The sequence below is a fragment of the Ipomoea triloba genome, chromosome 1 (genome assembly GCF_003576645.1).
Source record: "Ipomoea triloba cultivar NCNSP0323 chromosome 1, ASM357664v1".
Lineage (NCBI taxonomy): Eukaryota > Viridiplantae > Streptophyta > Magnoliopsida > Solanales > Convolvulaceae > Ipomoea > Ipomoea triloba.
In genome coordinates this window covers 696,823-722,101 of record NC_044916.1, presented here as the reverse complement: position 1 = coordinate 722,101, position 25,279 = coordinate 696,823, and the positions used below count along the sequence as shown (strand labels likewise).

The 25,279-nt window shown below is 35.4% G+C and overlaps 1 protein-coding gene, 2 non-coding genes and 1 pseudogene across 3 annotated transcripts; 3 read left to right on the top strand and 1 right to left on the bottom strand.

Annotated features, from left to right (window-relative positions):
* Nucleotides 1-6: 6 nt before the first annotated feature.
* On the top strand, nt 7-84 carry LOC116002521. The gene has a single exon (XR_004094484.1). It is a non-coding gene; the product is annotated as a small nucleolar RNA snoR28 (small nucleolar RNA).
* Nucleotides 8-10,873, top strand: LOC116029490 (annotated as a pseudogene).
* Nucleotides 10,609-10,686, top strand: LOC116002543. The gene has a single exon (XR_004094495.1). It is a non-coding gene; the product is annotated as a small nucleolar RNA snoR28 (small nucleolar RNA).
* A 6,307-nt stretch (nt 10,874-17,180) lies between the features above and the next one.
* On the bottom strand, nt 17,181-22,306 carry LOC116017195 (ABC transporter B family member 11-like). The gene is made up of 12 exons (XM_031257732.1): nt 21,944-22,306; nt 21,662-21,716; nt 21,397-21,572; nt 21,096-21,317; nt 20,758-20,996; nt 20,136-20,661; nt 19,779-20,052; nt 18,832-19,631; nt 18,474-18,740; nt 18,122-18,385; nt 17,794-18,045; nt 17,181-17,712 (listed from the first exon to the last, which is right to left on the bottom strand). Exons 1-12 carry the CDS (start codon nt 22,151-22,153, stop codon nt 17,278-17,280), a joined length of 3,720 nt encoding a protein of 1,239 aa, XP_031113592.1. The 5' UTR covers nt 22,154-22,306; the 3' UTR covers nt 17,181-17,277.
* Between the last annotated feature and the right edge of the window lie 2,973 nt (nt 22,307-25,279).

The window sequence follows — 25,279 nt, the reverse complement described above, 5'->3', positions numbered from 1 at the left end:
GCAAACAATGGAGGAGATGACGTTTTTCTATGTGAATATGAATATGATATACACTGGCATAGTTTCAAGCGTATTGCAGAAATTGATGATGGCGAAGAGGTAAGATCTAATCGAAAAACAAGTGGCCTTTAAGCTGTCTTCACTGCCACAAAAGTATGGTTAACCCTCTTACTACAACATGTGCCCATAACTTCTGCAAGGCATGTCTGGATGGTGCCTTTGCAGGTCAGTCTTTCATGAAACTTTTTATCATCAGTTGCTATTACTTGCTAATATGACAATGCTTCCTTGCTTTGCAGTAGTCTCTTGAAATGTAAGTATCGATTTTTTATTTTTGTTTTTTGTTTTTTGTTTTTTTTTTCCAGGATTTATTGGAGATAACTACACTTGCTTGGATGAATGGTTCTTTGAGAATGAAACATGTTCCAGAGACTGATAACACTTTGATGAACAAAAGGTTTTTGCTCTACAAGTAGATTTTGCATTTTTGTGCATTTTTATATTATCTTCATTATATATATTCTTCAATACATGGTTGTTGCATTATATATGGGTGTGACTACAATATGAAGGTTAAATTGATTTCATTTCCATGTTTTATCCATGTTATGTTCAATGATGCTTGTAAACTTATTGTCAAGCTTACTTTATCATTATTATTACTATTTTTCAGGGTGAGCTGAGTTATGAAAAAATGGGGGAGCGGCGATTTTTCTGTCCTTTAGCGGCCTCCACTAGGGGTCCTTGATAGTGTGGTATGATCAACATTTTCTCCAGCCAGTATTTCTCCATTATTTATTTCATGCAACTCAGACCCATAATAAGTTGATTATTCATTGTTGAAGCTGCATTATATTAAATAGAAAAAGAAAGATCTGCTTTTGTAAATTTGATATAGTGTAATTCACATATGATGCGTAGAAGTGTGAATTTGATATATTGTGTGGCAAACTCAATAGATCAGAAGCATACGTTTGTGGCAGTCCATCATTTAACTGTTAGCCCTTAGTTTAAGGTAACTCTTTCTCTCTTTTTTTCTTGTTATTAATATTAACTATTAGGAAGAAACTTTCATGACCGTCGTAACAATGTTAAACACTAAAAATTATAAGAGATGTGGTATATTATATAATTTGACAAAATTGAACCCATTCCCTCAATTTTGTTAAATTATAAAATGTAGCACGTCCCTTACAATTTTAAGCTTTTAACATTGTTATGATTCACATGATAGATATTTTCTTAGAAAAATCTTTCATGCCAATTCGTAAAAGTGTTGGGTACTACAATCATAAGAATTGGTACATTTTTTAATTTGACAAAATTGAAGGAATGGGTTCAATTTTGTCAAATTATAAAAAGTATATTTTCCTATCATATTTTTAGTTTTCGACGTTCTTACGATCAACACGAAAGTGGTCTCTTAGTAGGAGGATTTAGGGCATGGTGACTCTTGCTATTGGATGTTGCTCTTGTGTATAGTTTAAATTAAAGATTGATCAAGAAGGACGGAGGTCAGCTAACCCATTCCTTTTGAACTCAATGAGAAGGTATGACTAGCCTAATAGTACTCTAACATTACATACATTTGAACTAATGGTTTGTCTCCTGGGTAATAAGGCTTTGGTTAGTAAATAATTGATGGCATGATAATGTTGCTCCTTTTTTCACGAAGAACATCTTGCCGAGATCTCTTTTATGCTCTCTGGGTTCCTGTTCTCTTTATGGAAAAGTACAGAGAGAGTAATGGGCAATGGTCTTTATTTTGTCCAAATGAGGCACCAGGATTGGCAGATTGCTGCGATGAAGAATTTGAGAAACTTTATACAAAATATTAGAAAAAGGTAATTGTCACACTGTTCAAACACACTGAACTTTTCTTGATACTTGGTTCTGAGGCTTTTTATGGACTCAGGGCAAGGCAAAGAAAGTTGTACAGGCACAAAATCTTTGGTTTGATATCTTGAAGTCTCAGATAGAAACTGGTACTCCCTACATGCTATATAAGGTTAGTTTTATACTCTTTATATGCTAAAGACTTGATCTGATTCTTCATTTGCATTTTAGTTATTAGTTAACCTTATTTTCAATGTTCTAAGATTCTTGCAACAAAAAACGCAACCAGCAAAATCTTGGTACTATTAAGTCTTATTGAGATTATTGAGTATACAAGCCCAACAGAAACTGCGGTCTGCAATCTGGCTTCAATTGCTTTGCCACGATTTTTCAGGGAAAAGGTAATTTACTTGAGTCCACATGATACATATTTAGTGCTCTATAAATCGATACTTTGATTTTGACAAACTGGCAGAGGTTTGACTTGTTCCATATGTAACTATTGCAGTAACCTGTATTAATAAGAAGGAACGCATTACAGCCAAATTTATAAATTATAACACAGCCAAATAGTTAACTTTTATCCCGTCGAAACTGCAAAGAACTCTAATTTGCGTCACAGGTCCATTGGGATTGGTGTCCAAGGTCTTGCTGACACATTCACTTTACTTGGCATGGCATTTTATTCACCAGAGGTGAACTACCTTGATGCAACAGTAATTCCTTCTTCTTGATGCATTATTTCTTTTGTTCTGATACAACATCTGATGTGCAGGCCGAGGATCTAAACACAGAAATATTTGAAACAATATACTACCATGCTTTGAAATCTTCTTCTGATTTGGCTGCAAAGGAAGGCCCTCTATGAAACCAATGAGGGTAGTCCCATAAGCAAGGTATATGTTAGTGTTTCTGCTTTTAGACATTTAAGTGACTAGTACTCTGCAGTTTTTTTGCTTTAATCAGTTAGAGTAGTCATTGCAAGTTAAATTTGCCAGAGTTTATATATGATTTTGCAATGGTTACACCCGTAGATAGGTTTCTGATTAAATTGATTGATTTTATTGTTCAGGGTACCCTCCAGCCAGATATTTGGGGAGTCACCCCCTCAAATCAATGGGATTGGGTTGCTCTTCGAGCAATAATAGAAAAGAATGAAGTAAGGAATTCCCTTCTTGTAGCACCAATGCCCACTTCTTGGAAATAATGAATGCTTGGAGCCATACACTTCCAACATTTACAGCCACAGAGTGCTAAGGTTTCTTTGCCCACCAGATTCTGTTAGTTCACATTTCAGTTTGCTGCCTTTCCAATTCTAACTACTGTTGTTTTTGACAATGGTGATTTGTTGTGGTAAACAAACATATTCTTCTTGACTTAACTGAGATGGGTCTTTGGTCACCACTTAAGAACCAGATTATATATGAGGTTGGATTTGTGCAGAAAATCTCTGAAATTCCTGACGAGCTTAAATTAATCTACAAGTAATTTTCCCATCCATTTTAGTCCTTCATATTCTTCTCTCTATTCATTGGCTAATACAGAGTATAATGTACTCATGTTAGGACTGTGTGGGAGATCAAGCAAAGGACTTTGGTTGATATGGCTGCTGATCATGGATGCTACATAGACCAGAGCCAAAGCCTTAATATCCATACGGACCAACCCAATTTTGGAAAGCTTACTTCCATGGGTGTGACTACAATATGTTTTATCCTGCATTTTATATATGAGTGTGACTACAATATGAAGGTTAAAATGATTTCAGTTTTATGTTTTTATCCCATTTTACGTTAAATGATGCTTGTAAACTCATTGTTAGGGTCAAACTTATTTATTTTTTCAGGTAGAGTTGAGTTATGAAAAAAAAATGGGGGAGTGGCAACTTTTCTCACCTTCAGCCTGAAAGTGTGGTATGATTAACATTCTCTCCAAGTTAGTTTTTCTCCATGTTTTATTTTATGCAACTCATACGCATAATAAGTTGATTATTCATTGTTGAAGCGACATTATAGTAAATAGAAAGAGAAAGCTCTGATTGAAGTGTGAATTTGATATATTGTGGCAAACTCTATATATCAAAAGCATACATTTATCGTGAATTTCATGACAATGTATAGGCCATCATCACTTAAGGTATTTCTTTCTTTTTATTATTATTAATGTTAAATATTAGGAAGATAATGGCTATCGTAACAAACACTAAAAATTATAAGAGACGTGGTATATTATATAATTTGACAAAATTGGACCCATTCCTTCAATTTTGTTAAATTATAAAATGTACCACATCCCTTACAATTTTAAGCATCTAACATTGTTACGATTCACTGATAGATTTTTTCTTAAAAATTATTAAGAAATTATCGTTCATGACAGTCATAAGAAATTGGTACATTATATTCTTTATTTGACAAAAATTGAAGGAATGGGTTCAGTTTTGTCAAATTATAAAAAGTATATTTTCCTATCATATTTTTAGTTTTTGACATTCTTACCATCAACTGATCAACACTAAAGTGGATCCTTCGTAGGATAAGTTTGGGCCTGGTGATTCTTGCTATTGGATGTTGCTCTTGCGTACAGTTTAAATTAAAGATTGATCAAGAGAGACGGAGGTCAGTTCACCCAATCCTTTTGAACTTATTGAGAACATATCTTCAAATGCATATAGTTTTTTGTTATAACTTTCTAAGATTTTACCAAAAACAATGTTTTTAAAATTAATTTCTAGGACAACTTTTTGGTGCTTTTGAACTTAATGAGAACATATCTTCAAATGCATATAGCTTTTTGTTATAACATTCTAAGGTTTTACCAAAAGCAATGTTTATTTAAAATTAATTTCTAGGACAACCTTTTCGGGAGGATGTAAATGGGGTGGGGGTAGCATAACATCCAACCTAAAATCCATAGGCATCCAAAATATTTGAACTTTTTTCATGCCATTTATTTTATTCAACATGTCTTATTTTTCCTCTTCAACTCCTTTCTTGTTTCCTTCTATTTTTCATCTTTTGATCTTTCTTTTCATTCCACTCCCCATTTTTGCTTCTTAATTTTCTTCTTCGCTTTCCCATCTTCCTTATCTGTTCTTTCTTTCTTTCCTTCTATTTTCTTTCATGTTCTCCATCCTTTCATACTCATTCTCATTCTCATCCCTTCTCGTTTTTTCTTTGTTGACCTTCTCACTCTCTGTCTCTATCTTTTTTCCTTTTTATTCTCCAAACTCCTTTTTTTCACACCCTTGTTTTTTTGTTTCTCTTCTTCTTCTTTCTCCTACTGTCCTCCTCCTTTTGCTTTCAATCTTTTATCCTTATCCACCTTCTTCTTTTTGTTCTCTTTCTTCTTTTCGTTACTTCATTTTCACCCTCATCCTTCATTATTCATATTCCTTCATCTTCTGTTTTTTCATAGTTTTTTTCTTCCTATTTTTCTTCTAGCTCTATCTCCTCGTTGTTTTTAGTCTACTGCTACTATTTTTTTCTTCTCCTTCTTGTCCTCATATGCATTCTCTTTCTTCTTATTAGAATACTCTCTCTTTTTCTACCTCCTTTTCTTCTTATTCTTCTTCTCTTTCTCATCTTCCTCTCATTTTCTCTCTTTTTTTTCTTCTTTTATTCACTTCTTTTTTCCTTAATGTTCTCTATCGTCTCTTTTTATTTCGTTATATTTTACTTCAAATTTTTCATTCTTCATCTTTTCGCCTTTCTTCTCATTTCTTAACCTACTACTCTACTCTCCTTTTCTTCTCTTTTTCGTTTTAATATTCATCTTCTTGTTCTTTCTTTTTATTCCACCCCTATTTTTGCTTCTTAATTTTCTTACTCTCTTTCCCATCTTCCTTATCCGTTTCTCTCTTTGTTTCCTTCTTTTTTTCCTTCATGTTCTCCATCCTTTCTTACTCACCCTCATTCTCATCCCTTCTTGTTTTTTCTTTGTTGACCTTTTCTGTCGTTGTTTCTATCTTTTTTCTTTTTTATTCTCCAAACTCCTCTTTTTCACTCTCTTGTCGTTTTGTTTCCTCTTCCCCTTCTTTCTNGTTTTGTTTCCTCTTCCCCTTCTTTCTCCTTTTGTCCTCCTCCTTTTGCTTTTTATCCTCTTTCACCTTCTTCTTTTTGTTTTCTTTATTCTTTTCGTTCATCTTTCTCGTCATTTTCACCCTCATTCTTCATTATACATATTCTTTCATCTTATGTTTTTTCCTAGTTTTTTTCTTTTTTTCTAGTACTCTACTCTCTTTTTTTCTCCTTTTCTCCTTTTATTCACTTCTTTTTTCCTTCATGTATTCGTTATCTTTTACTTCAAATTCCTCATTCTTCATCTTTTTGCCTTCTCATTTTTTAACCTAGTACTCTACTCTCTTTTTTTCTCTTTTTCGTTCTAATATTCATCTTCTTGTTCTTTTCTTTTTATTCTACCCCCTACTTTTGCTTCTTAATTTTCTTCTTCTCTTTCCCATCTTCCTTATCCGTTTCTCTCTTTCTTTACTTCTTTTTTCCTTCATGTTCTCCATCATTTCTTACTCACTCTCATTCTCATCCCTTCTTGTTTTTTCTTTGTCTCTCTCTGTCTCTATCTTTTTTCCTTTTTATTCTCATAACTCATCTTTTTCACTCTCTTGTCTTTTTGTTTCCTCTTCCCCTTCTTTTTCCTTTTGTTCTCGTCCTTTTGCTTTCAATCTTTTATCCTCTTCCACCTTTTCCTTTTTGTTCTCTTTATTTTTCTCGTTTATCTTTCTCGTCATTTTCACCCTTATTCTTCATTATATTCATATTCCTTCATCTTATGTTTTTTCCTATATTTTTCTTCCTATTTTTCATCTAGATCTTTCTCCTTTTTTTTTGTCTTACTGCTACTCTTTTTTTCTTCTCCTTCTTGTCCTCATATTCATTTTCTTTCTTCTTATTAGAATACTCCCCCTTTTCTTATTTCTTCTTCTTCTTCTTCTTCTCCTTCTTCTTCTCTTTCTCATCTTCCTCTCATTTTTTTATCTCCTTTTCTTCTTTTATTCACATATTTGTTCCTTCATGTTCTCTATTGTCTCTTTTTTTTCTCTCGTTATATTTGACTTCAAATTCTTCATTCTTCATCTTTTCGCCTTTCTTCTCATTTCTTAACCTACTACTCTACTCTCTTTTTCTTCTCTTTTTCGTTCTAATATTTATCTTCTTGTTCTTTCTTTCTATTCCATCCCCTATTTTTGCTTCTTAATTTTCATCTTTTCTTTCCTATCTTCCTTATCCGTTTCTCTCTTTCTTTCCTTCTTTTTTCCTTCATGTTCTCCATCTTTTCTAACTCACTCTCATTCTCATCCCTTCTCGTTTTTCTTTGTTAACCTTCTCTCTCTGTCTCAATCTTTTTTCTTTTTTTTTCCAAACTCCTTTTTTTCACTCTCTTGTCTTTTTGTTTCCTCTTCCCCTTCTTTCTCCGCTTTTTTATCTTTTATCATCGTCCACCTTATTCTTTTTGTTCTCTTTATTCTTCTAGTTTATCTTTCTCGTCAGTTTCACCCTTATTCTTCATTATTCATATTCCTTCATCTTATGTTTTTTGCTAGTTTTTTTCTTCCTATTTCTCCTCTAGCTCTTTATCGTTTTATTTTAGTCTACTGCTACTCTTTTTTTTTTATTCATGTTCTTAACCTCATATTCATTCTCTTTCTTCTTATTAGAATACTCTCTTTGTTTCTACTTCCATTTTTTCTTCTTCTTATTCTCTTTCTCATCTTCCTCTCATTTTCTTTCCTTTTCTACTTTTATTCACTTCTTTTTTCCTTCATGTACTCCATCGTCTCTTTTTTTCCGTTATCTTTTACTTCAAATTCCTCATTTTTCATCTTTTTTCCTTTGTTCTCATTAACCTACTACTCTACTCTCTTTTTCTTCTCTTTTTCGTTCTAATATTCATCTTCTTGTTCTTTCTTTTTATTCCACCCCTTATTTTTGCTTCTTAATTTTCTTCTTTTGTTTCCCATCTTCCTTATCTGTTTCTCTCTTTCTTTCCTTATTTTTTCCTTCATGTTCTCCGTCCTTTCTTACTCACTCTTATTTTAATCGTTTTTTCTTTGATGACCTCTCTCTCTCTGTCTCTATCTTTTTTCTTTTTTATTCTCCAAACTCCTCTCTTTTTTATTCTCCAAACTCCTCTTTTTCAATCCCTTGTCTTTTTGTTTCTCTTCCCATTCTTTCTCCTTTTGTCCTCTTCCTTTTGCTTTCTATCTTTTGTCCAACTGCGTTTTTTTTCTCTCCCTATTTTTCTTCTAGCTCTTTCTCGTTTTTTCTAGTACTGCTACTCTTTTTTTCTTCTCCTCCTTGTCCTCATATTCATTTTCTTTCTTATTAGAATACTCTCTCTTTTCTTATTTCCTTTTCTTCTCCTTCTCTTTCTCATCTTCCTCTCATTTTTTATCTCCTTTTCTTCTTTGATACACATCTTTTTTCCTTCATGTTCTCCATTGTCTCTCTTTTTTTTTTTTCCGTTATATTTGACTTCAAATTCTTCATTCTTCATCTTTTCGCCTTTCTTCTCATTTCTTAACCTACTATTCTACTCTCTTTTTCCTTTTTATTCTCCAAACTTCTCTTTTTCACTCTCTTGCATTGTTGTTTCCTCTTCCCCTTCTTTCTCCTTTCATTCCCCTCTTTTTGCTTTCAATCTTTTATCCTCTTCCACCACCTTCTCCTTTTTGTTCTCTTTATTCTTTTTGTTTATCTTTCTCGTAATTTTCACCCTTATTCTTCATTGTTCATATTTCTTCATCTTATGTTTTTTCTTCATATTTTTATTCTAGCTCTTTCTCGTTTTTTTTAGTCTAATGCTACTTCCTTTTATTCCTGCTTCTTCTCCTCTTTCTCATCTTCGTCTCAATTTCTATCTCCTTTCCTCCTTTTATTCACTTCTGTTATCTTTTACTTCAATTCATATTAGTGGTTAGTTTGATATACTTCTTTCCTTTTCTTTTTTTTTTCTTACTCACTCTCATTCTCATCATCCCTTCTCTTTTTTGTTTCTCTTCCCCTTCTTTCTCCTTTTGTCCTCCTCCTTTTGCTTTTTATCTTTTATCCTCGTCCATCTTATTCTTTTTGTTCTCTTTATTCTTTTCGTTTATCTTTCTCGTCATTTTCACCCTCATTCTTCATTATTCATATTCCTTCATCTTTTGTGTTTTCCTAGTTTTTTTTTCTGAACTCTTTCTCCTCGTTTTTTTAGTCTACTGCTTCTATTTTTCTCTTCTCTTTCTTAAACTCATATTCATTCTCCTTACTATCATTTTATTCTCTTTTTCTTTCTAATATTCATCTTGTTCTTTCTTTTTATTCCACCCCCTATTTTTGCTTCTTAATTTTCTTCTCCTCCTTCCCATCTTCCTTATCTGTTTCTCTCTTTCTTTCCTTCTTTTGTCCTTCATGTTTTGCATCCTTTCTTACTCACTATCATTCTCATCCCTTCTCATTTTTTCTTTGTTGACCTTCCTCTATCTTTTTTCCTTTTTATCCTACAAACTCCTCTTTCTCATTCTCTTCTGTCATCACTCTCATTCTCTTCACTAATAATTTGCATACTATTTTCCATTCATTCTCTTCACTCTCATTCTTATAATTCTTGTGATTTTCTCTTCTTTTTTTTTTATTATATTCCTCATCATCCTTCTTTATCTTTTTTTTGTTTTTCCTTATTGTTATCCGGTGATGACAGGATAAAATACTGTCCATCCATGAGATGTTTGGGTTATTATAAACTGATATGTGCATAGATTCTCAATTTATAATCAAATTATGAAATAGGCTGTTGGTTGTAGAAATACCCATTTTTGAACAAGAATCCAAATCAGCCCTATGTGGAAAAATTGAAAATGTTGCAATGTTTGGAAAAAAGGGAAGATATTTTATGAAACCGTTTGCTATCCTTGCATTACTTCTCTTTTGATATCTAGGCCTTGTTAGGAGAAGCGTTCTTCATATGCACCAGAGAAAGGAGTACGATATGATTGGATTTACAGGATAGCAAAAATGTTGGCTCAAAGTTGGAATTCAGGTAGAATATGACTTTGCTGAAGGGATTTAAAGTTTGGGACAAGGTATGTTACACTATCAATATTTTCTTTATCAATAAAATCAGTGTTTATGATGTTAATCATGGGGACCAACCGAGGTCCTTACCTGATGTTAAGGAGATAAAGAAAGGTGCTATTGATATAACTGAAACAAAGGGAGCTCCGGCTTGAAACACAGTTTTAGGATCATGCCATGGTATTTGCTACTTCTTTTTAGCCTAATGTTGCATAACTCAAGCTTGTCCTTAATTACAATAACCACTAAAATGATGCATCATATACATGCAAAACTTGCTTTTAGATGTGGTTTCTGACTTTATGTTGCATGGTTGTAAACCTCGAGAGGGAAATAATATTGGAGTGGGAATTAGAATCTGTATGCAAAATTTAGGAGTGGCAATAAGAAGAGAGCTCTATGGAACGAATGACTTTGCGGATGCTGAGGTAATTTTCTTAAATACTTGCTCTGGTGGGTGTTTGTAATTGTTTTCCTAATTTTCTTTTGCTTCTCCTGGCTTTTGTTTTCAGATTACCATTTGTATCTTGTTTCCCATTGCATACTTGTTATCATGAATGAAGAGCATTGATTGATGATTTAAGATTAAGATTTTGTTATGATGATTTAGATCTGACACCTGAAACTTGATAGTCTTCTAATGATTCTCTTCTGTAGATGGAATCTATCATCAGACATTGCTACATTATGACTCCAAAAGAATTTTCCAGGTGACGTATTTCTATGTGAATATGAATATGATATACACTGGCATAGTTTCAAGCGTATTGCAGACATTGATGATGGCGAAGAGGTAAGATCTCATTGAAAAACAAATGTTTATTAAGATTATATTATATCAATATTGGCTTGAATTTTGCTGTAATTGAGGTTCTTATGTATGCAATAGGATTGTGAGGAAGCTGAGAGTGATAGGGAATGGAATTCTGCTGAAGCTTTTGGCTCAGATAGTGAAGATGATGTAGAATATGAAGAGGAGAATAATCATAATTTATTGAATAGAAGACAATTACCAACTCATCCATTGGCCGTGGTATGCTTGCATTTATAAAGCTCAATACTTGATATAGCCCAAAGAAGAAGACTAATTGCTTCTCTATCATTACTGTAGAATTCACGAAAGGGGCGAATTTTCGAACTTCAAAAAATAGGAGCAAAGAAAATACCAGAGAATGTAAGATCCCACAAGTTGACAGAATTTGAAAAAGCAAAAGCAACACTTCTTCTGGCAACTTTCCCCAAGTAAAATTATATGGTTTTCAGGTTATTTATGAAGCATTAAATTGACATAGAGTTGGTTGGAAGAAAGCTCTTAAGCTCTTAAATGAGAGATTCTTAAATGAAACTGAGCGTGTCAAAGAGGATAGCCGCCCCTGTATTCTTCTTATTGATGAACTTGATCTTCTAGTAACCAGGAACCAATCGGTAATTATGATCATCAGAATTAGCCTAGATTAGGTTTCTGTAAGCCTGGAAATTGTATATCACTATATCCATCATTCTTTCTCCTCTAATGACAGGTCCTGTACAACATTCTTGATTGGCCTACTAAGCCACATTCAAGACTAACTATTATAGGTGCGAGCATATATACCTTTCTGTGTTTCTCCCCATATGGAAAATGCTTATTGTGATAAAATATGTAACTGCTCTTTTATTTATTTATTTATTTTGGCTAATTTAGGAATAGCAAATACTATGGATCTTCCTGAGAAGTTCCTCGTATTTCAAGTCACATGGGCATACAAAGACTATGCTTTGGTCCCTACAACTACTAGCAACTTCAAGAGATAATTTCAACTCGCCTAAATGGAATAAATGCCTTTGAAAATCCTGCAATTGAATTTGCTTCAAGAAAGGTCTCATTAATGTGTTTGACATCTTATTATTCTTCAGAGTTGATTGTAGACACTTATCATTTTATTGTGCATCTTGTATATAAAATCAGGTGGCAGCTGTTTCAGGATAAGAAAGTTCACTTTTCTGCAGTAGGTTTGATTTTGACCACTTAATTTGTCATGTTTTATGTTGTGATAGTTTCATATCTATAATATAGGTGTGGGGAATTCCATTGACTTGATCTTTTATATTTTCAGGAAAGGTACTAGTTGGAATGGCTGATGTTGAAGCAGCTATTCGGGAAAAATGTTCCAGGCTCCTCATATTCAAGTGAGTCAAGAATATATGGATTCTTCCTTCTCTTAACTTGTGCTATCTGAATTTTGACTGGTACCCACACTTCTTGTTCAATACTAATTCTTCCTTACCCAAAATCAGAGAGAATACTATAGAGTGAGTATTTAAGTGTGTTTATTGACTTCTTGGAGCTGTACAGTTTACTATTTATACAGACAACAGAGTAATTAAGGAAAATAACCACACATTCAACTCAAGAAATCCTAGGCTAGGAGTTGACTCTCAACCTCCTATTAATCTCTCTAACACTCTTCCTCAAGTTGGAGCATTGATATTGATCATGCCCAACTTGTTACAAATATACTCAACTCTACTTCTACCCAGCCCTTTCGTAAACAAATTAGCCAATTGATCAGCACTCCAAACATGTACAACTGAGGTCATCCCCTGTTGCACTTTCTCATGAATGAAATGATAATCCACCTCAATATGCTTGGTCCGCTCGTGAAATACAAGGTTATTCGTGATATGTATTGCGGCACTATTGTTACCCCACAACTTTATTAGTAATATCACTTGTATACCAACTTCCTCAAGAATATTACGCACCAAGTTACCTCACACGTTGCGTGAGCCATAGCCCTATACTCTTACTCTGCACGACGTAACATTGTTTTCCCCTGTAAACGATGCAAAGTTCTGAGATGATTTAAACTCAGAATTCTCAAACATTTGGAATTTTTGGTATTATTCTACCTTTTCACCCATAGCATCTTGCAAGACAACAATGTCACCGGACATTTTTGCAGTAGTTTCACCTGTGGTTATTTCCTTGTCAAAAAAACTGATTTCTTGTCTTAGAATACTTGTCAAATAAAGGTTCCTTATTCGGGCAGCCTGTCGGTCTCCTGTGACTATCCAGCAAGCCACCTCTGTGTAACAAAGATTAACCAATGGTTCTGAAATGCAGTACTAGGAAAAACTGTAAGAGGCTGGGAGATATGAAATATGATCACTGGCTAAAAGTACTTCCGAAAAAACGAGGATGCACCCATAGCAAAAGCAGCATAGACAAATTTCAATGACACCTAAATTTGACAGTACAGTTTAGACATTGATAAGCAGCACATTTAACTTGATTTGCAGACACTCTAAAAACATTCTTAAAGTCATCAATACCTTGGAAACTGCTGGAACAACATTGTTTCTGTCCTGGTTGTGTCCAAAGGCATCTATCAGCTCTCCGAGCAAGACAAACATCATCACCTTACACACACCACTCGCAATGGAACCTATTGTGCCAATTCCCATCAAGATTTTATCTGTAAAATCCGCAAAGGAGAAGAGCTTGTGGAATGGAATCAAGTTTGGAACCATTTTTTTTTTTAAATTACTATTGTAAAAAATTTGGAGTTCTCTATCCAGCAGTATTTCTTGTCTAATATGTATAGTGAGTTGCTAGCTAAACTAGCTGCTAAACAGGCATGCATCACCAACGTACTACCATGTACCTAACTGTATATTATAGGATGGACGAGCAGAGTTCACGTAATCAAAAGAGACTTGATCATAGAATTATGGACGAGCGTCTTCAATCTGGAGGCTATTTCTTTGTTTTGCATAGCAATGGGCAATGGACAGGATGGTCCAAACATTTTACAGGCACACAACCGAAATTAAAATAAGAGGGCTCCTATATATATATATATTGTCAACATTACACTTATTTTTAACATTATATTCATTTGATAAATTATCATGTTCATTAGTCAATGTAATGCCCACATACATTACACTCATTTTCAACATTACATTTATTTGGTAAATTATCATGTTCATTTATATAACTATTATTTGCTACATTATCCTCATCATTCAAATTACCTATACCCTCATTTACATGACATTGGTCATTTAATTTTTTTTTAGATTGTTTCAAATTTCCATTAAATGATTCTGATTTTTTAAAAAATTTATTCATAGCTCTTCTTTGTAATTCTATTAACCTCTACTTAATTTTTTGTTTCTCTGATCTGACTCAGCCATGCATGCGCTTTTCACCCTTATTGTACATTGCCCTGCCAGGATTCCATTGCTATGCAAAACAAAGAAATTTGGTACCTTTCAGGCCTAATTCCATTAGTTTCAAATAGCCTCCGGGTTGAAGAAGCTCGCCCACAATTCTATCCGGTTCAAGCAAGTCTCTTTTGATTACGTGAAGTCTGTGTCCATCCTAAAATTAAATATCCAGAATATAGAGTAAGGTACAAGCAAGTCTAGTCCAAACATTTTATAGTTCCAATGAGAATTTTTTTTCTTTTTTATATAAATCACGGTGACCTAGCGAATGACCTGGTGCCCAACACATTAGATACTCTGATCCCACATTATGGCTGTCAGGCTTGATCTTTTGTCTTTATCCGTAATTTATCACCCAAAATTTCTATAAACTGTATACATCTGCTGCTGCTGAGGGTTCTGATGAAGGGCTTGTGTGGAGTGCAACTAGGGAAGCATAGTGACCATCTCTTTTAGCAATAAGCATATCATGCTTTCCCTTCTCCACAACAGCCCCATCCTTAACTACATCAATTACATCAGCTCCTCTAACTGTTGACAACCTGTGTGTTAATATTAGGGATGTCAATTATACCCGTACTCGATGGAAAACTCGATTACCCGTTTCCATGGAGACGAGAATGAGGACAAAAATAGGAGAACGGAAACGGGAATAAGGGAACATTCAATTCCCCCGCGGGGATGGGGGAGTACCCTCCCCACCTCGCGCCGCTCCCGAATATTATATATATATCAGGTGTGGCCTGGTCATTAGGTGGGGCCGTGCGGCCTATTTTCAAACATTAGATCATATCAACTCATCAAATAAACGCACAGTATATATATGTTACAAAACACACCATTCTACGTACTAAAATGCATCAGTGGACCGATAAAACACACCATTCCACACAATATATCAAATGTGCCTATTCACTTAAAATTCATCAATATACTTAATAAAACACATCATTCTACGTATTAAAATGTACCACAACGTGCCTCATGTCAGATTATAAGCATACACTATTTACACATATTAGAAAACATGTGCTAAAATATGCACCATTCTACGTATTAAAATGCACCACACTTATTAGAAACACATTTGTTAAAATACACACCATTCAATGTATTAAAATGCACCATTCCACAACATAGTTACACATCATTCTACGTATGAAAATGCACCAACGGATAGATTAAAACACACCATTCCACAACACAGTTAATGCACCAACATACGTAATAAAACACACCACAACATGTATTCAAACGCACCACATTATGTACTAAAATGCACCATTTCAATTCACGTAATATAAATACTAAAATTACCATAATAACCACACTTAAATATACGCGAATTTCAGTAAGATTAATGTAATTGAACACTACAGATTAGGCCACATAACCGCACCGGAGCTCGCCGCAGCATTTGAACAAATATCTATATATATATATATATATATATATATATATATATATATATATATATATATATATATATAATATTATAATTAATAATTAAAACATAATATTATTAGATATTCGAAGTTCATTCGTACTGATGAAGATGAGTGTATACATATATATTTATAATCCCCGTGGGATTGGGGATGGGAAGATTTTTTCCTTTTCCGACGGAGATGGAGACGGGAACGGAGATAGTGGGAAAAAGTCAGGGCATACCTTCCTGTCTTAATCGGTTCATTCCTAGTTTCTGTACCTTTCTGGCTAACAGCATTCTTAGTGAGAGAACACATTTATCTTTTACGGAGTAGTTGTTAACACAATAGACTTCCCTTTTATCTGCCCTATTGATTAATTCATAATATCAATTTTCTGATTTTAGAGTGTTTTGAAATGAGCTTGGGAGCGCAGATTTGATTGGCAGTGGAAAGTTGGACTTCCTATTCCTTATTATGCATTGTTTTTCCTTTGCTTTCTCGATAAAGTTGTGATTATTTTATTAGTTCTTAGAGTTCCCCGAAACTTGTTTGAAAAAATTTAGAATGCAAATGAGATTAACCTTAAGATTACTACTGTTTCCTGTGAAGTGGACTGGAGCATTTTAAGGGATTTAATTTGCAGTTATTTGCCTTAGCAGCTTAGCTCCTTCATCACCCTGCAGCTCTGGTGAACTGATTTTTGAGGGAAGGTTAACAGTAGAAGAGTAGGTCTTCCGTGAGACCGTCTCACGTGAGATGTATAATGCTGACACTAAGTTGGTTGAATAGACTTTCTAACGTTTTTTTATTGAAAACTTTTTCAAATAGCTCTATGTGAGCCTGAATTTAGATATTAGAGTTTGAAAAGAAAGTTTGGAAACCAGTTTCATTGCAATGTTCTGTGACTTTGATACTTTGCCATTTTGTTTATTAGGGATAGACCGATAGTGGGAGACGGGGACTATTAGCTTCATTCGTGGTTTCTTTCTCGACGTTTGCAGCCTTTAAGTTTTCTCTGGCAGCTGCAGTGAGGTAAGATCTCTATCTATTTTTTCTTGGCTTTCGGCTTTCCCTTGTGCATCCGGTGATTGACCACACCGTGATTTGTGTTTAAATTAGTTGTATTCTATTTCAAATTTGTTGAATTAGTGTTAACAAAGGTTTAATTATATTGGCAAAGGTTTAATTAGTGTAAACTAGCATTTAACTATGTACTTAATTTAATATGTTGGACTTGCTTTAAATGCTACTCCGTAATTAATTTAATATTTTAGGAAGCCTTTTTTAATAGATAAGAGTGGGATAATGGCATCTTGTATGAGTGATGAGTATGAAGATGGGGTTAAATCTAGTTTATATATTTTGATATTTTCTGTGAGTACAATCTAATAATGTCTAGTTTATAAGCTCATTTTTAGCTTCTGTTTTCCTGTATGTGGTTAACTTGATCTTGAAGAGAATGGTGTGGGACTGTGGGTAACTGTCTATAACAATTATTGAACATCATTTTATTTCTCTGTAATTCTACAAATATTATGAGCATAAATATCTGTAAAAAATTCTATAAGCTTCCCCACAAAAGGAGAAATTACCTCACCCTAGGGCCCTCATACAACGGCCTGACAAAATAGCGGAGGGTAAATCACGGTGACCTAGGAGACGACCTGGTGCCAAACCACATTGGATACTCCCACATTATGGCTGCCAGACTTGGTCTTGTGTCCTTATTTGCAATCTACCACCCAGGAACTAACTGAGCTGTCTAGGGAAAATTTCGATAAGCTGTATACATTTGCTGCTGAGGGTTCTGATGAAGGGCTTGTGTGGAGTGCAACTAGGGAAGCATAGTGACCATCTCTTTTAGCAATAAGCATATCATGCTTTCCCTTTTCCACAACAGCCCCATCCTTAACTACAGCAATTACATCAGCTCCTCTAATTGTTGACAGCCTGTGTGCTATCATAATCGTGGTCCGGTTCACCATAATCTTATCCAGTGCATCCTGAACCATCCTCTCCGATTCAGCATCTAGCGCGCTAGTCGCCTCGTCCAACAGCAGTATTCTCGGGCTCTTCATAATAGCTCGGGCAATAGCCACTCGCTGCTTCTGTCCCCCAGACAGCTGAACCCCTCGCTCCCCTACCACCGTGTCATATCCCTGCACTTTTTGTGTCATGTTAGGCTAAAGAACACAGAAAAAACACTCATTTTATTGTGATTTGTATGCAGGCTTCCTGACCTGTTGCAGGCCACTGATGAACTTGTGAGCATTTGCCAGCTCTGCTGCAGCTATGACTTCTCCTTCTGTTACATCATCTTCTTTCCCATAGGTAATGTTTGCTCTGATGGTGTCATTTAATAAAACTGGTTCTTGGCTTACAAGCCCCATCTGCTTCCTTAGCCACTTCAGGTTCAAATTTCTAATATCAACTCCATCTAGCATTATCACTGTCGACTTCCCACTCCCACTCTTCCCCACCAGTGCAACTGTCTGGTAACAGTAGAGGTTTTTAAAACGCCACGTTTAAACTGGTTCAGAATAGTAAGAAAGAATTGATGAAACATACCATCCCGTTCTGAACTGTGAAGCTGAAACCACAGAGAACTTTGACATCTGATCTAGTTGGATATGCATAGCATACATTTTGAAACTCAATTTCTCCCTGCACTGAGTCTAGTTCCAAACCAGACTTCTCGTCGAGGTCCATCTTAGACTGTCTATCTAGAAGCCCGAATATCGACTTAGCAACAGCTTTTGCTTTTCGGAAATCTTGGGTGAAGGAGCTTGATTGAGATAGTACAGAAGTTGTAAAATACATTGCATAGAAAACCTGTTAGATGAAAAGAAAGTGTAAGAACTTTCTTTCAGTACCAATATGTTGCTGAAGAAATAGGATTGTATGGTATGATGATGCTTACACGAAAATAATCTTCAAATGTTGCTTTGCCATGTGCCACGAGATGTGCACCAAAATAAGAAATGCTGGCATGAACAAAGAATATCGAACAACAGGTTAGACCAAAGCTGATCCCTGTTATCAGCCCTCTCCTCAGTCCTCTCTTCTTTGGTTTCTCGCATTTTGTGTTGTATAGCTCCATGACCTTCTCTTCTGCACAGAAGGATGCCACTGTTCTCATGTTTCCAACTGCATCGCTGGCAACTTGCGTGGCATCCTCGTACAACATCTGAAACCATTGAGACTAAATTAAGAAACTGTTTTTTTTTGGGGTTTTCAGGTGAATAATGTTACAGGTGATCAAGAAACTGATAGCAGACCTTTGTGTCGGTACTGAACCCTTTCGTGTGCTTGGCTTCAACGTATATATTTACCCCGATTAGTGGGAACATGATGAAGGAAAACAGTGATAGCTGCCAGTTTGTTCTAAAAGCAATGACTAAACCAAGAATACAAGAAACAAGATTTTGAATCATCTGCAGAAGGGCATCACTGATTAATGTTCTGATTGTAGCAGCATCAGAAGAGAGCTTTGCAACTATTACTCCACTCGAGTTCTGTGGCTCATCGAACCAACCAATTTCTGTATGAACGACCTTTTCAAAGCACATGGATGCAATTCGATTGATCAGTTTACCTCTCGCCACCCCGAATAGGCATAACTTTATCAGAATAGACAGTAATGCCAGTGCTCCAAGAATCACAAGCATTAGTGCCCAGAATGCTGAATCTTTCTTCAGCTTATTTGGTGGCAAGTAATATGTTTGGATTATATTGGCCAAAAGTAAGCCAAAAACGGGGAAGATAGCTCCATAAATGAGAGCAAAAGTGGCAGCTGCTGCGAGCATTGGAAGTTCTGGCTTGCTGAGTGAGGCAAAGCGACAAAGTGAAACATCTGCAGCCTTTTCGGGTGTTTTGTTGGAAGAAATCCCATGTCTTGTGGGATAGTTGTCAGCAACATCTATTGACATTGAACCCGAGCTCCATTTTTCCATCTCTATATTGGATTCTGCTGTCATATCCTCACCTCCCCGCAATTCTTCTGCTTTATTCGCCTCTTGCAAGTGCAGAAGCCGAGAGTAGGCTCCTTCAGGATCCTTGAGAAGTTGAGAATGAGTGCCTGAATGCCAAAAACATTGTTATGAGTCTCACATTGAAAATATGAAAGAGAACATATGGGTTTATATGGTCACGGGTTAGACTAGCTAATTGATTGGATTTATCTTTCAGTGTGGTTTGGCCCATGTGAGTTGAGATAATCAGATACCTTTTTCTGCAATCTGTCCTTGATGAACAACTGCAATGATATCCGCATTTCTAACTGTGCTTAGACGATGGGCAACTATGACAGTTGTTCTATTCACCATAACTTTTTCCAGTGCTTTTTGCACAGCTCTGTCAGATTCAGCATCTAGAGCACTCGTTGCCTCGTCCAGCAGCAAAACCCGCGGTTCTTTTAAGATTGCTCGAGCTATGGCAATTCGCTGCTTCTGTCCACCCGACAGCTGAGTTCCCCTTTCCCCAACCATGGTGTCTAGTCCCTACACAAAAAACCAGCAGCCTTCTGAATAAATGTTGATGGGTAATATCTGTTAATGAACATAGTTAGCGAAATGAATGAAACCTGAGGTAGATCTTTAATGAACTTGTAAGCATTTGCCAACTCGGCTGCAACTCTGATTTCTTCCATAGTTGCACAGCCTTTTCCATAGGCAATGTTTTCTTTTATAGTGGTTGTGAATAGAACAGGCTCTTGACTGACCAGGCCAATTTGTTGCCTGAGCCATTTCAGCTTGAACATTTTAATATTGACCCCATCAATGAGAATTTCGCCAGATTGTGGAACATAGAACCTCTCTATCAGGCTTATCACTGTTGACTTGCCACTGCCACTGTGACCTACCAAAGCTAAGGCTTTGCCAATGGGAACTGACACTGAAAATCCATTGAGGATTAGGTCATTTTGTCTGGTTGGGTAACTGAAATGGATATCTCTCAGCTCAATTTCGCCTTGAATATCATCTAACACTCTACCATCGTTCTCGTTTGCATCCACCTCTGGGTTTCGGTTTATAATCTCAAACATCTTGAACATTGCAGCTTGCCCTGCAGCAAATGCTGCCATACAGTCTGATGCGTGTCCCAGAGCCCTGATATGAGCATATAAAAAAGTTGAAAACTTTTCATCTAAAAATGTGTTCTTTAGCAAGTTTAGGCACTTTAAGGATTACAAATCAAGAACTCACATTGAACCGAACAATACAGCTAACGTTACATTGATAACTTTACCGCCCGTATAACCCTTTTCCAAGATCAACCTCCCACCATACCAAAAAGACAGAGAGAAACTGGAGAACAGAATAAACAGGAAAGCCCCAGAGCCTAATCCCTGAGCAAGATGTTGATAAACCTCAGACTTGTAAGCCTTGGCAAGCGACGCTTTGTAGCTAGCCACCGCTTTGTTTTCCCCTGTAAACGACGCAACCTGGGAGAGGGAGAGAACAACTCAAGTAAACTTAGAAGTAAGAACCAGACCAAATGGCATCATGGGATGACATGAATCATTAGAGCCTCAGAACCATACCATTTTAATTGAGCTAACAGTCTGCTCTACTACATTTGCAGCTCTAGTATAAGCGCTTTGTGCACGAGATGCAGCTTTCGCCATGAAGATGAATGTGATCACAAGAGATAGCCCCACTGGGGGAAGAGCGGATAACATAACCAGTGCAAGATGCCACCCTCTAACTAAGGCAACCACAAATCCTGCTACAAATTCTGCAACCAGCTTAATGAACTTCCCCACCTATATATGCAAACAGTGCAAAGTTCAGAGATGATTTAAACTGAGAATTCCCAAACATTTGGAATTTTTGGTATTGTACCTTTTCACCCATAGCATCTTGCAAGACAACAATGTCACCGGACATATTTGCAGTACTTTCACCTGTGCTTATTTCCTTGTCAAAAAAACCGATGTCTTGTCTTAGAATACTTGTCAAATAATGGTTCCTTATTCGGGCAGCCTGTCGTTCTCCTGTGACTATCCAGCAAGCCACCTCTGTGTACAAAGATTAACCCGTGGTTCTGAAATGCAGTACTGGGAAAAACTGTATGAGGGAGATATGATCACTGGATAAAAGTACTTACGAAGAAACGAGGATGCTCCCATAGCAAAAGCAGCATAGACAAATTTCAATGACACCTAAATTTGACAGGTTAGACATTGATAAGCAGCACATTTAACTTGATTTGTGTTACGAAAGTAAAGAGAGAGTTTCTGAATATGCTGTCTTATACTGTCATATAGAAAAGAGAATACAAAGCCCTATAACTAGAAAATAAGTTTTCATCTGTCTAGAGATTCCATATATTAAATATACATTCCATAACAATTTGCAGACAGTCTAAAAACATTCTTAAAGTCATTACCTTTGAAACTGCTGGAACAACATTGTTTCTATCCTGATTGTGTCCAAAGGCATCTATCAGCTCTCCGAGCAAGACAACCATGATTATCTCACACACGCCACTCGCGATGGAACCTACTGTGCCAATTCCCATCAAGATTTTATCTGTAAAATCCGCAAAGGAGAAGAGCTTGTAGAATGGAATCCAGTTCTTGCTTGCCTCTATACTCATGTTGTTCTGCTTCTTCTCATTCCCAGACAAGAAGAAGAGAAAAGAACACAAAGTAACCTGTCACAGTATGTTGGAAATAGTTGTAAAGTTGATTGGGAAGGTAATTTCTAATAGAAAACCTTAGATTTCTGACTATAATCAAGTTTTTCAAACAGGCATGCATCTCTAGGATGGGCGCAGATTTCACATAATCGAAAGAGACTTTTGTTTTGCATAGCAATGGTTCAAACATTTTATAGGCAATGTAATTCTTTAAATGAACATTATGATAATTTATCAAATGAATTTAATATTGAAAAAGAGTGTATTGTTAACAATACATTGACTAATGAACATAATAATTTGCCAAATGAATAAAATGTTGAAAATGAGTGTAATGTTGATAATATATATGGTTCCTTTTTTTTTTTAATTTTATTTTTTATTTCGCTCGGGACTTATAAAATGTTTAGATCAGTTCTGCTTGTACTAACTCTGGTAATTTAATTTGATTCTAGGATAGACGCAGAGTCACCTAATTAAAAGAGACTTTTGATAACCGGATAGAATTGTGGACAAGCATCTTCAACCTGGAAGCTATTGAAACTAATTAATGGAATTAGGCATGGAAGTTACTACTTTTCTTTTTTTAGAAACGTGGAAGGTACTACATAATTTCTTTATTTGGCAAAAACTTGTGTGAGACCGGGTTCACGGGGTCGTCGATTCGACCCGTTAATAAAAAAATTTGATCTATTAATTAAAAATGCGACCCTTATAACGGATTGAGACACCTGAGACAGTCTCACGCAAGTGTTACTCTTTTTGTTTTGCATAGCAATGGCCAATGAATCCTGTGCAGTTTCGTTGCTTCTTTACTGGGATGCTTTGTTTTCCTCTACAACTTGAGAGGAAAAATTACCAGTAAAACAAGGCCGTGAAGTTTGGACGCAAAGAGGAGATGGCGGCCGTTAAGTCGTCGTCTCCGGCGAATAACGAGTGGCGGAAGGCGGAGGATGGGAGGACGGACGTTATCATCGTCGGCGCCGGTGTTGCTGGGGCAGCTCTAGCCCACACTCTTGCTGCATGGTAACACTTAACTGGAAATTCACCAATTATCGTTCACTTTTTTTTTTTTTTTACCAATCAAACAAATGAGCTGTTATTAGAAAATTTCTAGCTTTAAGGACCCTAAACCTCGCATTATGTTGTTTATTGTAACAAGTGCACACTCAAAGAATCACTTCAGTGCTTTTTGTGTTTTAAAAAGGATTTTAAACTCTTAAATTTTGAGTTTTTAACTCTACAAAAGGTCTCGCCAATCTAACAAATGATCTTCTTAACCCTTGATTATTAAGCAAGACTAAAAATTAAAGTATTAAGAATTTAGCACTTGTGGGGTGATAATGAAGATGATATTGCTCATTGCCACGGCACCTATTAGAAGATTGCTTTTCCATGACGGCAAAGTTTGACAAAATCTCCTTTGCTCATACCTGGGAATGTAATGTTTGTACTTGACTTCTTAGCCAACCTGGGTCAAACGAAAGAATGGGGCACTTAGGTCTTTGAAGATGCTTCGGACGGTTAGACGGCACTCGTGATGCGGGGTTCCTGCACCCGTATGATTAGATAGTTTCGACGCTTAGCCTCCTTTTCCTAAAAAAAAGGAATTTATGAATCAAGAAAGAAAAATAAAATTAGCTATATATAATATGAGTAATAGTTTTCATTTTCAATTTCTATTTGGAAATGTGTGTGAATATAAAGAACAAGCTAAGATAGTGGGATATGCTTTATTGGCTTGTAAACAAACTTCTCACTAGCTTATATAGATTGAATGCTTCTCACGAATAACCTAAAATAATGATTGGGGCACGGAAAATTATTGCATGGACCATGGTCCACACAGTTGTGTGGACCAAAAATAAAAAGTACATTATTTTTATATTAAAGGTACATTATTTTTTGTACGGTAGGTACATTATTTGATAATATATATCAAATAATGTACCTTCAGTACAAAAATAATGTACCCTAAAATAATGTACCTACAGTATAAAAATAATGTACTTTTTATTTTTGGTCCACACAGCTATGTGGACCATGGTCCATGCAATAATGATTGTTAATGCACTTGCAAAGAAAAACGTGAAATTTTCACTGAAATTCAATCTTACAACTTTACAAGGTGTGTTTGGACCATTGGGGTTAATAATTGGGTATTTGTAGGGAAAAATTAATAAGGTATTAAATTTCTAGATCCCCGGACCATTAGGTTATGGGGTATTTGTAGGGAAAAATAAGGTATTAAATATTCTAGGTCCCTTCCCACCCAAAATAAAAATACAACTTTGTAAAAGAAATTCTCTATCCAAAATTAAAAATACAAATTTAACAAAAGTAATTTCTACCCAAAAAAAAAACACTTTGCAAAAGTAGTTTCCACCCAAAATAAAAATACAACTTTGTAGAAGTAATTCCCCACCCTAATTAAAAATACAAATTTAACAAAAGTAATTTCTACCCCAAAAAAAAAAAAGAAAAAACACTTTGCAAAAGTAGTTTCCACCCAAAATAAAAAATACAATTCTTGCAAAAGTAATTCAGCACCTAATAAAAAAATACACCTTGCAAAAAAATTAATAATTTCACACCTGAAAATTCGATATGATATTGAAGTCTGAATTTTCGTCACATCGATTGTCATAAGTAAGCTTGTTGCTTGAAATATTTGCTTGAGTCCTTAAGCTAGAAGCTCTCTTCAAAAGTTTTGATGTGGAGACAAAATAGAATTATTTTTCCAGATTCATTTTCTTCTTCACAAAAAGATGTTGAGTCCTTAACTGGAAGCTCTCTTGAATCTTCATTAACTTGTATCTTGTTACCGGGCCACTCGAGACTTTCAATGAATCAATGTTTATTGCGTTTCGGTCTCAGGATAGTGAATGGATAAATTATGATGACCAATCTCTTAGATAGGAAAATTTTTAACTTTTCTAACAATAAGATGAACATTTATGATGATTATTTAACCGGTCAAGTTTTTTTCTCACTTTTAGTGTTACATGTCAGTACTCTTAGAGCATTTACATTAGTCTTGGGTTTTTTTTTTTTTTTTTTTTTTTTTTTTTTTTTTTTTTTATT

Coding starts and splice junctions, on each gene's coding strand:
- LOC116017195 (XM_031257732.1), bottom strand. CDS start 22,153: ATGAGTATAGAGGCAAGCAAGAACTGGATTCCATTCTACAAGCTCTTC. Junction 21,717..21,943: donor TTGTTCCAGCAGTTTCAAAG/GTAATGACTTTA, acceptor TGTCAAATTTAG/GTGTCATTGAAATTTGTCTA. Junction 17,713..17,793: donor TCATCAGTGGCCTGCAACAG/GTCAGGAAGCCT, acceptor CAAAAAGTGCAG/GGATATGACACGGTGGTAGG.